At 40.9% G+C, this 16,377-nt stretch overlaps 1 protein-coding gene across 1 annotated transcript in view; it reads left to right on the top strand.

The window, feature by feature from the left end:
• The window catches only part of CPXM2 (carboxypeptidase X, M14 family member 2), a 66,085-nt gene that overhangs the window by 19,204 nt on the left and 30,504 nt on the right, over positions 1–16,377 (top strand). The window contains exons 2-3 of the mRNA XM_058810356.1: positions 1,156–1,265; positions 8,097–8,236. Coding sequence (XP_058666339.1) covers positions 1,156–1,265; positions 8,097–8,236 — 250 coding nt within the window. The remainder of the gene's footprint in view (positions 1–1,155; positions 1,266–8,096; positions 8,237–16,377) is intronic.

Genomic DNA, 16,377 nt, shown 5'->3' with positions numbered 1-16,377 from the left:
TTACTACTTCTGAAGGAGACATTTGGCCCTGGATTTGTGGGGGAACTTCCTAAGGATGACCAAAGAAACAGCAGCATGAATTGACAGCCACATTTTGTGTCAATTGATTGTCACGTTTTTCCTGAGGGTTTTTAATTTGTTGGGAACTAAGGAGGAATCTGGGAAATCTCACACATTGCCAGTTTGTGCCTAATAATGCAAAATTGCACCTGAAAGTTAAAGACAACCTGAAAGTTAAATACAACCAGGTACATTCCCTGTCCAGGGCAGAGTCCCCATCCCTGCAGGGATTTAACAGAGATGTGCATGTGGCATTTGGGGACAGTAGTGGTGAACATTTCAGTGATGAGGGAATGGTTGAACCTGATTATTTTTGAGGGCTTTCCCACCATAAATGATACTTTCATACTTTGATAACCTCATGACATTTCAGTGAGTGATTAAAAAGCCAAATATTTGTCTGATAATCACAGAGCAGATTTTTCCCAACCTCTTATCTTCCAAAGCCAGAGCTCCAAGAACTGCTTTGCTGAAGTGCTTGCATTTCCTTTTCTGTCCTCAAGGATGTGCAGAATTTGGGGCTTAGAGAGATGGTCCTTGGGTCAAAATTGTTCTGTTTGTGTTTAATCACCACCTCTGCAGAGCTCAGCTCTCTCTGGGCTCCCAGACCTCTGGAACAGATGCTGTTGTGCAATGGGAGGAACTATGAGTGAAGCTTCCAGAAGAGATTTTAATTAGAAACATAATTTCATACAGTAGCTTGGAATGAGTACAGGGAGGTAGAAAAAAATCCAAGCAAGAGATGAAAAAGAAAATACAAAAAGTAAAAATAAAAAGGGCGTTTTGCTGGTGAAAAGCACTTGACAGGAAATACTGTGCATATCTGTGAGAAACTGAAGCACAGAGCAAGCAGCAATAACTCTCTGAGCCCCTGCAAAGGGTGTAAATCTGCATTGCCTCATTGATTTTCTGAGAGCTGCCATTCCTCATTGCCCTCAGCACTGCTCTGCTCCTCCGTCCCAGCGAGGGCCCAGCCAGCTTGGCACTGCCGAAATCCAGGAACTGTGAATGCTTGTTTGTTTGGTGTTGTTTTGTTGGTTTGTTTTTTGTCGTTTTCCTGTTCAATTAAAACTTAATCAATGTTTTGTTTTGTAGATTGCCCTCCACTCGGTCTGGAGACATTGAAAATTACTGACTTCCAGCTCCATGCCTCCACGGCCAAGCGCTACGGCCTCGGGGCCCACCGAGGGAGGCTCAACATCCAGGTAACAGCAATTCCTCCTCCCGAGTGCCAGAATGGCTCCAGGTTGTGCTGCTGAATAAAGAGAACCAGTGGATACTTATTGGTTCTGACTGCTTTGTCAGCTCATGTAATTCAAATGGAGGGGAAGCACTGGGGCTGTGCAAGGGAGGGCGTTTGGTGGATAACCTTTGGGTTCGTGGGATAGTTGGGGAAATCTCCAGGCTTGGTGTGCAGATCCTGACTCTGAGCAGGCAAAGGTGGAGGCAGCTCCTTTCCCTGCTGTGGGAACCCAGAACACCCCTCTGGCTGGCCAGGATGGCCAGGACCCCTGCCAGGGGGCTCAGAGACCCTGGCACAGAGCCCAGGATGCCTGTGATTATGACCCATGGAGCAAATAACCAACCTGATATGAAGATCTGCAAGCCACAACAGTTTAAGTAGAATAATAGTGAGTTTATCACGGGGTGAAAAAGTAGATTTTGGGGTTTCTGGTTGGTATGGGGGTTCAGGGGGCAAAATGGAGGAATCTGGGTACATCCAGCCTTTCTCCTTCTTCTTCTTGGCCTCCATCTTCTGCTCTGATGTTGGCACTTTTAGATTGATTTAGAGTAGAAGCTCACTGTCTAACACAGGTAATAGGTATTGGGAAGTTATTGTAAATATTGCACACGTAGTTTTTAGTATAAAGACATAACACTGCCCTGGGGGCAGGCAGAGTGCCTGGACTGTCTTGCTAAGAGGACCTCGGCAGGGCAGGAAAAAAATTTTTATAGATAAGGAACAATAAACAACCTTGAGACCGAGAAATGGAGAGTCCTGGCTCCTTCTTCAAGCACTGGGCTGGGAAAAGAGACTTTCTAACTTTTCTTAGGGTCACTGAGACCAGCTAAAGATCCCAACACCCTGTTCCCTTCACCAGCCTGCAAGGAAGCTCTCACAGCAAGTTGCTTTTTCCTTTGTTGTCTGTCTGTAGTTAATGACAGTGGTCAATTGAAAGTGTGGTTTCAAGTGAAACCCTTTCCCTAAGGCAGTTGTTTTCAGAAGCAGTGATTATACCATCCAAAAAATGCTTCACTTCCGAACTCTCTAACACAGAACCCTGTTTAGCATCTTTTGTTTCAGATTAAAAATGTGTTTAGGTGCTTTGCAGGACCAAATGCCATTGTCCCATTTCTCATGTTTCTATTTCCCACTTTATTATTAGGGCTGTTCTCTGAATTACAGTCTGTCCAGACTAAAAATGTTACTTTGCATGATAAAGCAGAACACTTAAAGTCATAAACAGGATATCAGCACTGAGCCAACCGTGAAAGATCTCTGGAGTTTGTTTAATTTATCTTTCATTTCAGACCCCTCCATTTGTGTTTCTCCCCAGCTGAAGGAATTTGATGCTTAGGCTGGGACTAGGAGGGATGAGCTCTCATCACCATTGCCACATTCCATGTGGTTCACTCTGGTAGAGGGACTGATTTCAACCAATCAAGTTTTGATTTTTCAACCAATTTTTAAACCACTCTGCCTCTGCACAAACATCTCTCTGAGGAAAATGCCTGCATAGGCCTCCTAATTTTTTTTCAGTGTTTGTTTTAATGTATTAAAGTTGGTCAGAAAGCTGAGGAAACCAGTTTGGAAAAGGCAGCTGGAAAAGGGGGATGGCAGGCAGCCAGGCCAGAGTGGGAATGGGCCCAATCCAGGTCCATCCAGGCCCTTCCTTTCTAACCCAGGTCCATGGGGTTGTGTGCAAGGTGAGCTCTCACCTGCAGCCTTCATATTCATTGACTTTGATATTTTCTGCTAGGAAAAAAACCCTCATGATCAAAAAAATGGAATGCAGGTGATATTCAGGGGGGTTCTTAGTTATTTTATTGCAGTCTTGTTTATATAATGGCATAAAACCAGGGACTGTGATGCACACCTCTGAGTTCTCTGTTGGTTCTGGCTACTTGTTTCTCATGCTGCTGTTGAAGTTCAATTTATTTAAACACATGACCACACTGGTTTAGGGCAGGAGTCCATCCAGTCCTCTCATCACCAGTAGTGTGTTAAAATAAACAGAGAGGTGATAAATAAATATATAATGTATATATATATATAATAAATAGAGTGTTACCAATGACTGATGTTTCCTCTAAATATCATCTCCAGAGAAGTCAAGGGCACAGTGTTTTACTGGGAAGCAAAGCAGAAGAAAAATGCCACTCAGCTCTTCCTGAAATTTCCCAAATCTTGGATTAGACCATTTTTTTTTACCCCTACTGAAACTATAGATGGAGTAATTCCCTGAACCCCCTCAGCACATAAAATTACTGTTAAAAAAATTGGGCTTGCCTTTATTTTTCTTTAAAAACAGTTTTCTTTGTGCTTAGTTAAAAATGAATAGCACTAAAACTTTTCTAAACCTGGAATCTGCATGTCCCTGTCACTGGGGTTTCAGTGCATGAAGATTTCTGAATTTCACTCGTATTTAGAGGGAATTTGCTTTATCCAGGGACAGGTGCTGCAGGTGGCTGATGTGCCAGGTGGGTGATGAGCTCCCTGGTGCTTTCTCTTTGCTGCTCAGCACAGGAGGTTGCAGTGAGCTGGGAAAGGCAAAAAGCTGCTGTGTTTTCCTGCTGTTCAGAGCTGTACTTGAAGGAAAACACTTGGCCAGCTCAGAGCCACCGCTGTGCCACTGGAATTCTGTGAACATGTTATGCTGTGGGGATGGTGACAAGCAGCTTTATGGGCTGCTGCCCCTGTCCAGTGATCTGCATTTCACCACGGAGTTGTGACAATGTTCTTGGGACTGTGGTGCTCCCCCCCCAGAATAATACAAAATCCTCTCTCTGGCCAACCTCACCCTCTGATGCAAAGTCAGCTGAGAAGCTCAGGGCTCTCCCCAGGTAACTGGCACTGCCTCAGTTCTCAGACAATTTGCAGAATAATTAAGTTTTTCCGAAGCTTGTCAGGGTTTGTTTTGGTTATTTCACTTTTCCTGTTTAGATTATCTGAAGCACATGAAATGAACCAGTTGGTGTGTGCTTTATTCCAGGGAAGGACAGGCTTAAAACTAGGTAAGACTTTGCAGGATCTGCTTCTCTTGTGCCCTTGAATTGTGTGGGCCCTGATTTTCCTCCCAGTCCTGCCTGAGTGTGGGGATTAAGGTGGGATTTCTCAAGGGCATGAGCCATGTTAGTAGAGTGCCATTTTTTGGAGATCTAACCGCACTAGTGATAAACCAGGAGTAATTTAACATCATCAAGGGAAATCATGGCATAAAATAATATTAATTGAGGCTCTCTGCCTTCAGGGATGAAATTCATTAGTATTTGTCACTTACATGATAATTAAGAGTGGATAATTTGTCAAACTATGTTTCTTTCCCTTCCTCATTTTCCTGGTTGGAGAAACCCAAACACTGAAGATAACCCAAGTAAAGCAACATCATGTCTGCAAACTCAGGCATTTGTGTCTAAAGGAGACCTCCCTGTGCCCAGAGGGGCTCCAGGAGAGCTGGAGAGGGACTGGGGACAAGGGATGGAGGGACAGGACACAGGGAATGGCTCCCAGTGCCAGAGGGCAGGCATGGATGGGATATTGGGAATTGGGAATTGTTCCCTGTGAAGGTGGGGAGGACTGGAATGGATTTCCAACTGTGGCTGCCCCTGGATCCCTGGCAGTGCCCAAGGCCAGGCTGGACAGGGCTTGGAGCAGCCTGGGACAGTGGAAGGTGTCCCTGCCATGGCATGGGTTGAAACTCAATAGGATTTAATCTCCCTCCCAACCCAACCCATTCCATGGTTCCATGATTGTCATTCCAGGTCTTTGCTCCCTTTGAAAAGCTGCATCATCAAATCACAAGGAAAAGGCAAAATTGTTGAAGGTTTCCTTGCAGCCTGTGTGTTTCAGTTCTTCCCTACTGGCAGTGGTTGCTATAAATACCTGTGATGAGTAATGCTCGCTTTTTTTTCCCCTCCCAAACTTCCTATGGTAAAATAATTTTTTTGATCATCCTGCTGGGAATGGAAAAGAGTTGAAGCAGAGGTGGTTTGATATTTGGTGTATTTTTACTGCTACTCCAGCTGATTTGAGGCAGAAGACTGGAGTTTCTTTATTTGAGTACATTTTGGTAGTGTCATCTTTCTCCTCATTATAGAATAATGAGGACAACATTGATATTGTGAGCAACTTTTTATTCTTGCACACATCTAATTTGGAAGACAAACATGAATTAAAATGCAAAGTCATATTATTTGTAAAGGAATTTATAACCTTCATATTATTTTCTGGATACCTAATAAGCAGCTCATTTGGTTTAGCTGAATTACATTTTTCAGCTTTCACACTTGGGAATAACTGATTTGTGAGGGACAGAAAAAAAATCTCTTTTCCTCTGTCCAAAAGGGTTTGGTTTTTTTTAATAAGACACTGTATATTGAGAAATATTTTTTGCATTTGGCTGCAAGTGAAGCACAAACTGGGTTAGACTTGGAGTTATTCTTGAATATTCTGTGAAAGGAAAAAGACTTAGCCCTGGCTTCCAGTTTTCATCAGCTGTTTCAGTCTTTCAGTCTCCTGCTTATGAAGATAATTTAAGTACCCATGGCATAACTTGAATCTGCTTTTTCCAGTAATTCAATATGGATTTTTCAAATTCAAGTAAACACTTTGTGGAGGAAAGATCTTGATCTGTATTATTTGATAGAGTACTTGGTGAAAACTGTACAAGATCTTTCAGGAATGAGCATTTTCCCAAAGAAATTTAATAGGAATTCTAATTACTAAATACTTGATTGAATCTATAAGTTTTTATTTTATAGAAACAGTTTTTGAAGTGGCCATAGGGAGAGAAAGCACCTTCAGAAAAAAATATAGACTTGAAGCTTGAGAAATTGTAGCATAAATTTCTTCAATTTTTTCCCTTCAGATACATTTCTAAAAATAACTTCTCATTGATTAAACTCCTGTTTTTCACATAGTATTTTGTGGTGATTAGACACAGACACCTCCTTCTTTTTACCCAGTAAAAACCTTTTTTGTTTTTAGCTTTAGAGAAGCTGCTATCAGAAAATAAGAGAGCAGGAAGAAGTAGCAGCATGGGGTTTCATCTTCTTCCTCCTCTTTTTCCTCTTCTTCTTCTTCTTTTTACTTTATTTTAATGGGATCTTTGCCCCTATTTAAGGCCAGAGTATTTTAAGCTGTGGATAACTGAAACTCCTCGTATTTTATAAGCAATTTCAGCTGAAATTTATTTAAACCCAGTTGAAACCATGGATACTCATAAATGTAATTTAGGTGGGAGGGTTTTTCATTTTAATAAGCACTTTTCCCATATTTTTCCTCTACTTTCCACTTCTCATTGCAATATGGAGGAGAGGTTTATTCCCTGATGAGCATCACACCAAGGGAAATATCCTCAGCTTAAAAAGGAGCAGGGATTGGGAGACAGGGGCACTTGTTCTGCAGGAGCTGCTGGAATTTCCAGTGTGAAGGGATTAGCAGGATGCTGGTTCAAGGTGCTCTGCAGATCTTAACACTCCCTGGCAAGGTTTTAAAGCCTCAGGCTACTTCAAATTCCATCTTACTTTAAAATGCATTGAAACCTTTTCTTGCCAAGGGTTATAACTCAGGTCAGTGACCATGTTTGTGTTCTCATGTTTTCCCGTTGTTCTGCTCTCCCTGAAGAATTTATCTCCCATTGTTAACAGGCTTTTTTCTCTGTGTTGTCTTATTTGACTTTTATACAAACTTCGCCTTAAAATATCAGAGCTAATGCATAAAATAGGGGGCTTAATTTAATTTTGGTAGATGTAGGAAAACAAGTGATTTTTAAGTTGCCTTATTTCAGTCCTGAAAATGAGAAAATGAGGTGTTTTAGGAATTGAATCAGTGTCTTGTGTTTTGGAGCACGTCTTCCAGATGCCACACTGGGGAAAGGGATTAACCACTGCATCCTCTCTGAGTTAGAGCCACCCTTTTGGGTAGAAAAGTCTGTAAACCTCTTCATTTTGATTTGGGAACTATTTAATGATCTCCATTCCTGGAATTACATGGATGGCAATGATAAATCCACATAAACCACAGATGAAATACCACAAAAATACAAGTAGCCTCAGAGGACCACATGGCAAAGCTTCTCTGCTCTTTATGCCAGCATCCAGCTTGGTGCCAAACATTTCCTGGGCTTTAGAAGGAAAATAAATCTCTGAAAGCTTCAGATGCTATGTTTCATTAAATTCTAGTTCAGATTTATTTGGAAAACAGCTTACCCAAAATACCTTCAACTATTTGTTTGAAATGCTGGGAAAGCTGTTTGTGGTGGGTTTCCAGCAGAAACTGGGATACAGGTTGGTGCTCCAGTTGGGGAGCAGCCAGACATTCCTGAATTTTTAACCTTTGCCACCCTGGCTATGAAAATTAATAAATCTGGTTCTGGTGTGGTGCTGCTGTTTCCTCATGCCCTGCACTCTGCTTTGCTGCTTCCAGGGAAAACAAGATTTTCTAATCACTGATTTTCTAATCACCATTATTTACATGGGCTAGAGCTGGCTTTTTAGGACTTTCCAAACTCTGCAGACCATGTGAATAATTTGTTCTGGATAAAGGCTGTTGCTCTGGATCTGTGGCTCTATCAGGCCACAAGAACAGACTGAAGCTTTGTTTATCTTTTCTGACTGAAATTTATGTGTAAACATTCTGAGTTTTCAAAGGGACTTCCCAGAATTTCCTGCCCTGCCTTGAGTAAGGAAATATTTTGGTGAGGGCCTCAAGGGTCTTAAAGTGAGGGGGATGAATGATGTGTTCCTTTCTTTCTCCCATGAAAAACCTGCAATTTCTTAGCTCTGATTTATGGTCAGCTTTGCCTTCTTTTCAGGCAGGTGTTAACGAAAATGATTTTTATGATGGTGCTTGGTGTGCAGGAAGAAATGACCCCTACCAGTGGATTGAAGTCGATGCTCGAAGGCTGACAAAATTCACTGGAGTCATCACCCAGGGAAGAAACTCCCTCTGGTCGTAAGTACACCCTGACTTTTCTCCATGGCACTCTGAGCTCTCAGAACAAGGAATTCATGTCCTGATGTGCTTTGGTTCTTTAGGAAAACCCCCAAAAAAAACAGATTGGAAATGCTGTGAGACATCAAGTCATTGAATGGGGCAGCAGTCATTATATATAAGAAAAAGTCATTATATATAAGAAAAAGTCATATATATATATATATATATATATATATATATATATATATATATATATAAATATATATAATTACTAATATAATACAATATAGTATAATATAATATAATATAATATATATAAAATACTTATTTTTATATATAAAAAGGCAAAGTCATTATATATAAAAATACATATATATATATTTATATTTGCATCTATATATAAGGCAAAGTCATTACATATGGCATAAAATAAAAGTTTAAGGGTAGCAAACTTCTCTAGTAATGGTCTACATCTGGGCCTTTACACTCACCTTGTCATATTTGCTTGTGTTAAACTTCCTCATTCTTTCCCAATATTTAACTGGATTAGCTTAGGTTGTAGTTTTAGGGACCTTTTTAATTTAGTTTTAAATAACCATGCTTCTATGAGATGTCTTAATCCCTATGTGATCACCAAGTAATTGCTGTAATTCCTAAACAACGCGATTTTTGAGAGCAGATAAAACAAACTTTATAGTACTATGTATATTTACATAGGTATTATATATGTGAACATATTATTTATAAATTTATATATATTTAGAATTAATTTTAAAATATTACTTAATTACATATATGCATATAATTATGCATATATATATATAGTGTATATGAAAAATATACTATTTTTGAGCTTTCTGGCCACTGCTTGTGCTAGAGAATTCTCATGGCACAGAGAAATAAGTGTTTTGCCAGGATTTGTCTGCATTTACTCCTCTGTGACTGTTGTGGAATGTATGAGAGGGATACAGGAGCTGGAGGTGAGGATTTGGGGTTTTTTCCTGCTCTTCGTGTGTTTGTTTGGCCTTTTAATTTGTCACCAAGTCTCACAGCTTTGTGTGAGCAGATAATGGCACTTGTGCTGCTGGACCTTTTGCACAAGTGTGCAAGAGATGCACAGTCACTCTGAGAGATCCATTCAGTCAGAACTCTCCTTAGAAAATGAATGTGACACATAATTGAGGGTAAACCAGAAAAAATGTCACTCGTATCTTAGAAAAATCATATTTTCCTTTCAACAGCTGAATTTTTTGTGGGGATTTTTTTTTTGTTTAATTTCTTTTAATGTGCTTGTGGGAGTAGGTGCTTATTTGGCAATAAGGTTTCTATATTTATTCCACATTGTTCTGTGCTAGGTAGGTAATTATGAAGCAAAGCCTTACTCTTTTCTTTACTCATCCTCTTGACATTGCTGTTCCTCTTAACGCCAGAGCTGCACTGCTTCACCCTGTCATGCTTCTCTTTTTAGTTCAGCTCTGTTAGGAGTTTACAGCAGATCTTGACACTCTATTTATGGCTGGTATTCACAGTCATCTTGGGGTTTTGGGGGTTTTTTAAACCATAGGAACACCAGATTACAGAAGGTTGGAATGGACCTTCAAGATTGTTGAGTTTCAGTTCCCCTGCCACGGGTCAAATTTTGTGTTTGACTCTTTCCCATAAAAAATTGGTGTGCAGAGCCCTGAGGGTCTGCAGGAAGAGCAGGATTGGTGTTGGGAGAGCAGGACCAGGCTCCTCCTGGGTTACTGCTGAGATTTGAGGAGAAACAGTCACATTTCTGCCTGCCAGGAGCAGAGATGGGCAGGTTAATGTCTCCTGAAAACACCTCCTGGAGAACTGAGCTGTGCCCCATGGAAGGAGCAGGGCAGTGGGGAGAAACAGTCCCAGAAAGGGACAGAAAGAGAGGAGTGGGACTTATTTTGGGATGGGCAGGTTCCTTTGTGCCTGTTTTGCTCAGAAATCAAAGGAGACTCATCAGCTTCCTTCCCTGACCCTCAGCTGCTGACAGGGATGGTACCAAAAGGGATTGTTTGTGATGGGAAAGTTTGTACCAAAAGATGCCCTTCTGTCACCTGAGGCGCCTTCCCAGCTCTATGAGGCCGTGTGACAAGAAAAGAGTGCTTTCATGAGTGATGGAAACATATGCTGAGGGATAATCTTATTGTAGGTATGAGAGCCAAGAAAACACCTCTCTGATCTGTGTTGTATTAGAAGTGAAAACCTGCCAAGCAGGGGAGCTGATAGAAGATTTTTATTTAGTCCAAAGCCTTGGAGACTTTCCCAGCTTTATATTTTAAAAATAAAAAATCAAGGCACTGAAGGAGGGCAGGCTTATATCAGATACTAGGAAGAAATTCTTTCCTGTGAGGGTGGCAGGCCCTGGCACAGGGTGCCCAGAGAGCTGGGGCTGCATCCCTGGAGATCCAAGGCCAGGGTGGACGCTGGGGCTTGGAGTGGGACAGTGGAAGGTGTCCCTGCCCATGGCAGGGATGGAACAGGATGATCTTTAAGGTCCCTTCCAACCTAAAGCATTCTGTGATTCCATGACACTGGGATAAGGAACCACTAAACCAATCTCTGTATTGAAAAAGAGTTTAACAAAATGAAAAAACTGTACTTCACTGGAAGTTGTGCCTAGATCAGATGTGTACCTGTCCTGGTCCCTGCAGTTTCCTGCTGCTGACCTGATGGGGACATTTAAAATGCCAGGGGAGGGCAGGCAAGGACACCCTGCAGGATCCTCCCTCAAACACCTTTGCCCTTCACTGCAAAGCTGCAACACTTGAGCTCCCAGCAGTGTGGCCTGTGCTCTCCTGTGTGTGATGCTGCAGCCAGAGCTCTTTTTCTGGTGCTGGACTCATCCTTTTCCTCCTTTGGGACAGCTCTGGCACCTGGAGTCTGGTGACCACTCTGATCAGACACGATAATATATATTTATATATATATAAATTTCTGTCCCCCAGAAAGAAACTATAATATATAATATATAATATATAATATATAATATATAATATATAATATATAATATATAATATATAATATATAATATATAATATATAATATATAATATATAATATATAATATATAATATATAATATATAATATATATAATATATAATATATTATATATAATATATTATATATTATATATTATATATTATATATCATATATTATATATTATATATTATATATTACATGTGTATTATATATTATATATTATATATATGATATATATGATATATATGATATATATGATATATATTATAATTTCTTTCTATATTTCTATATATATAAATATAGAAAGAATTATATTATAAATATATAAATATATATATTTAAATATATAAAATATATATACAAATATATTCTAAAATATATTCTATATATTTCTATATTATAATTTCTTTCTTTCGAATTATATATATAATCGACTATATAATATTCTACATAATATAAAATATATAAAAGGCAAAATCATTACATATATAAATAAATATATAAGAAATTAATAATAATAATATATATGGTTTTTTATATATATTGAAGGCAAAGTCATTAAATATGGCATAAAATAGAAGTTTAAGGGTAGCTTAAGGCTGCTCACATGCAGCTTTGCTCAGTGGGGGCTTTTTTGGGCTTTCTGGGCAATGATGAACTGAAGGTTGCACTGCACACAATGCAAAAAACACCAAAATGCTTGGGGTTCCCATGGCCTGTGCACTGGCAGGAGCTGCTGCTGCTCAGCCCTTCCTCTCCTGCTGTTCCCTGTGTTCTCTGGGGGTTGTGGCTCCCCTTGGCCATGCCAGGCTCGAGACAGGAGGGCCTTGCAGAAGCAGCTCTGGGAAACACAGATGACCTGATGGGAGAGAAGAAAACTCAGATTGGTTTATAGTGAATACTTGGGTTGTTTCATCATTTCCTTTTTGAGGAAAAGCACTTCTGAGTTGAATTTTTTGCTCGGCTGTGGATTCTGTGAATCAGATTTTTCTCCTCTCTTTTTAAAGCCTGAAACAAGCAAAAACAGGCTTTGAACAAAAAATCCTGGATTTGAGGAGTCCTTCCTTTTACCAGTCAAAGGAAGCACGTGAGCTTGAGGGCTGCTGCTGTTCAGGCACCTCAGTCATTCCTGGGAAACCTGAAATCATGGAAAAGTGTTCTTTTGCCACCATAAATGGGCAAATCTGCTTAGATCATCCAGAATATCTGCAGATTATGAATTCCACAGAAAAAAATTGAGCCCAGCTGCGAGAACCAGGACTTCTTTTTTGATTTTTACACTGAAGATATCCAAAAATCAGGATTGCCACAAATGCTGGCTAATAGGGATAAAATCCAATGCCTTGAAAGTGAGCAGGATATCTGTTGCTTTGGGGGAGAAATAATATATGTAATAATAATATGTAATTCTTAATAATAAGTAATTCTTAAGCAATAATAATGAATAATAATAAAAATATATATATTAATAAATGAAATAATAATATATGTAATTCTTCATATTGCTGCCACTACATCTGCCAGTTTTAGGAACCAAATATCATTAAAGAACTGTTCAAGGCTGTAGAGTGGGACACTGCAAGCATCACTGTGGAATTGTGCCAGGGATTTAAAGCAATGATGTTGTAATTTAAAATATGCACTCTCTTGACAGAGGGAAAGAAACTATTAATCACTCTTAGCAGCTTGGCAGGAATTTGAAAAACAGAGTAAACTTGTTTCCCACAAACCAAACTCTCTTCGGTTAATTCAGCATCATCTTTTGTATCAAGAGAAAACCCACATGTCAAAATAGAGTCAGTGTGTGCTGACAGTAATATAAAGCTTCAGGCTGTGTGAATGCAGAGGATGTTGTGGTTTTCAGGAGAGGATGTAATGTTGCAGTGAGTGAGATGTGTGTTCTAAAAATTAACCTTTCAGTCATGGTGAATTGTGAACTATCACCCCACGCCATGGAATGACAAAATGACAACAATAAGGAAAAGCATGGATGAAATGATCTGTGCAGAAAGTTGGAGTTCTGCAGCAAAATTATGAAATTTTTAGAGAAAAATCAAAATAGACTTACTTTCAAGCATGCTCTCTTTAAGACCTTTCAGCTTCATAAAAATATTGGAGATTTTTTACTTTTATGCAAAGTATTTGTCTTTAGGAAAAAAAATTTTGGGGGAACATCTTAATTTTTCAAGTCTGATTTGGGTAGAGGTTATTTCCTTTGTCTCCCAAAATTGCAATAGCTCTTTAAAGGTTTGAGGAGACACCAAATCAGTGGTGCTGCTGGCTGGAAGGAATGACTTTGATGTATTGCATGGTTCTAAACTGACACCTTTTTAAGCTGGTCCCCTATTTTCATTAGTGCTGAAGAAACATTTTAGCCAGAAGCTGGTGTAGACACCATGGCACACTCCCTACTGTGGCACTCCTTCGCTTTCCCTGTGCTGCTCTGTAGGAATAGCAAACAATAAATACCCAGCAGATTGGATTTTGTTTCTGATCATGCTTTTGCTACAGACAAGATCCTTGTGATTGAACAGGAGAATGATTTTGCAGTATTTTTGGTGGTGCACCCTCGACCTCAGCCTTCCCTGTGTGCAGTGCAGCTCTTCATGGTGCCCCAGCGTCCCTTTTGACCAAGTGCCCTGAGGGAACTGAAGGTCTGTAACAAGCTGGGTGCCTTCCAGAGATGCAGCTGAGGATAAATTTAGGTCAGTGCAATTTGCCTGCTTGCTTCTAATTTCGGTGCTACAGCATTCTGCTCTTCAGTCACAAAATGAATGTGCTGCCCCACATTCCAACTCATTGCTGCACTCACTGGCAGATTCTCAGAAGCTCAGATTTGGTGTTTAGGCAGTGTCTGTGGCAAGGGGGTCATTTCCTTGCTTGCAAGGCAGTAATAATCAGAGTCACAGAGTCATTAAGGTTGGAAAATGCCTCTACATCATCAAGTCCAACACTGCCAGGGTCTTTTCAGCTGTTCCTGGTGCTAAGGTCATGGTCTCAGTAGTAACACTGGCTTCCTGAAGAGGTGATCACATGAGCATCTTAGCATTCCAACAATACCAGAAGAGCAGTGATAATCCTTCCAGTGGCACTGGGGTGGCATTCAGGAAAGTGGTGTGGATATTCACAGGTATTTTGAGCTGCTACTACAAGCTAAGAGAAGAGAATTTTGCATTTTACGCATGAAGGGCCAGAATTCAGCAGTGCAGTGCTGTGCTTCTCTGCTTGTGAGAGCAGAGAAGAATAAACCCCTTTGAGCTGCTACTACAATCTAAAACAGAATTTTGCACTGTACACATGAAGGGCCAGAATTCTGCAGTGCAATTCTGCTTGCGAGAGCAGAGAAGGATAAACCCCAAACCCTGCCCAGCTCACAAGCACAACAGACAAAGCTGGCTCTGCCTTTCAGAGCAGCTCCTCCTGTCCCCTCGCAGAGGCTGTGAAAACACACCCTGGTGAAACTTCAACAAGTCCAGGGGATTTGTCTCCATGTTTTATCCGGATCATGTAACAAAACAAGCAGCTGCTGTGTGCAGACTTGGGTAATTCTGGTGCATTAAATCAGTGCAAACTGTTATTTGTCCTGACTGGGTGACAGGACTGCAGAGATGATTACAGCTTTCCCAAAGTCAGCCTCATGGGGTGAATTGTTCCAAATCCATATAAATCATATCAAGTGTATTGATGGGAGTTATAAAACAACCCGAACTCATGGCAGGAAAAGCTCCCTTGAGATAATAGCGTCAGCAGTTCCATCTTACACTAATGATTATGATGGGTTTACCTAATAAGTTTGATTTTCTCTGGGTGTGGCTTGGTGAATCCCTCTCATGGGTTTTCATGAGCCAGCCTTTGACAGCTGCACCTCCAGGGCTGTCCATCTATTTGTTTAATTTCACTCCCTGTGCCCTGTTGATTTTCCAGCTCAGTTCTTGCCCCCTGCCCAGGATTTTGTCACTGATGAGCCCTCCCCACCTCTGGGGAGCTGCCTCTGTGACCAGCTGGGGTGATCCTGTGTGGGTGGGGTGCTGACAGCACACCCAGGCACAGATTGATGCTTTCCCAAGTCTGTCTGACAGAAATGTCAGAGCTGATGCTGTTCTGTTGTGGCTCTGATTTGTCACGGGGATCCTGTGCCCAGTCTTTGTCACTCACTGCAGGGAACAGGACAGTGCCACCCCGGGGCTGTGGTCACTCTGCACTCCCAGAGGGGGCTGAGGAGGGGACAGAACCTGCCCTGCACAGTGGGGATGCTCAGAAGAGGAAGGAAAGCTTTGCAACCTCTGTGGAAGGGACTTGAAATCAAATGAGGCGAATCCTTTTGGGGAAGGAGACTTCCAGTGAATTTGGGCATCTGCTGCAGCTGATTGCTCACCCTTACTCATCACAGCCTGGGTTTGTGTCTTTGGCACGTGAACGATGACTTGGTACAACAAGAATGGTTGGGTGGGGGTCATGTTCATCAAGCTCCTTGTCCCTCCACTTGTGCCCTTCCCAAACCAATGTCCCTTCCACATGCACTGGGTGGCACTTGGCCACCTCTCTGTGGGCTTGAGAGCCTCCAGCATTGCTGTAAATATTCTCTCAGCTGTGGGCACAAATGGCAGTGTTTGTCTGCTGGTGACTCTCAGGGCTTTTCATTTTCCTGTATTTTAACATTCATGAAGTAAGGAATTGCCTGGAAAGTCTGGATAGCTCTCCTCAAAATACATGAATGATTTACAAAGGTGAGGTATGCACAAAAAAAGAATGGAAAATTAAGAATGCCACAAAAAGAGGTTCAGAAGAAAAGGCATCACAGCTTGGTTGTGTTCAGCAGATACAGAGAATTCTGAAAGAATTTCAAACTCATGCAGGTCTCATTGTAGAGTGGCCCAAAATGGTTTAAGACCAAAATGTTTGGGGCAGAGGATGTCTCTGAGCCTGGCACCTTCAGGCATTTCTGGCTGAATGTACCACAGCAAAAAAAGAAACATCCACAGTGGCACCAGATTTTATAGAATTAATAAAATTCTTGTAAAAACCCAGCTGTAAGTTGCAAATGTTGGGTTGGAAAGGTATTGGCAACCCCAACTCCTGTTTATTGAGTAAAGCTTTGAAAAATCTGTGCTGAATTCATTTCAAGCAAGTGAAATTCTGGGTCTGAGCTTTTCTTCGTTGG

Source organism: Ammospiza caudacuta, chromosome 9 (genome assembly GCF_027887145.1).
Source record: "Ammospiza caudacuta isolate bAmmCau1 chromosome 9, bAmmCau1.pri, whole genome shotgun sequence".
NCBI lineage: Eukaryota > Metazoa > Chordata > Aves > Passeriformes > Passerellidae > Ammospiza > Ammospiza caudacuta.
This window is presented reverse-complemented; position numbering and strand designations above follow the sequence as displayed.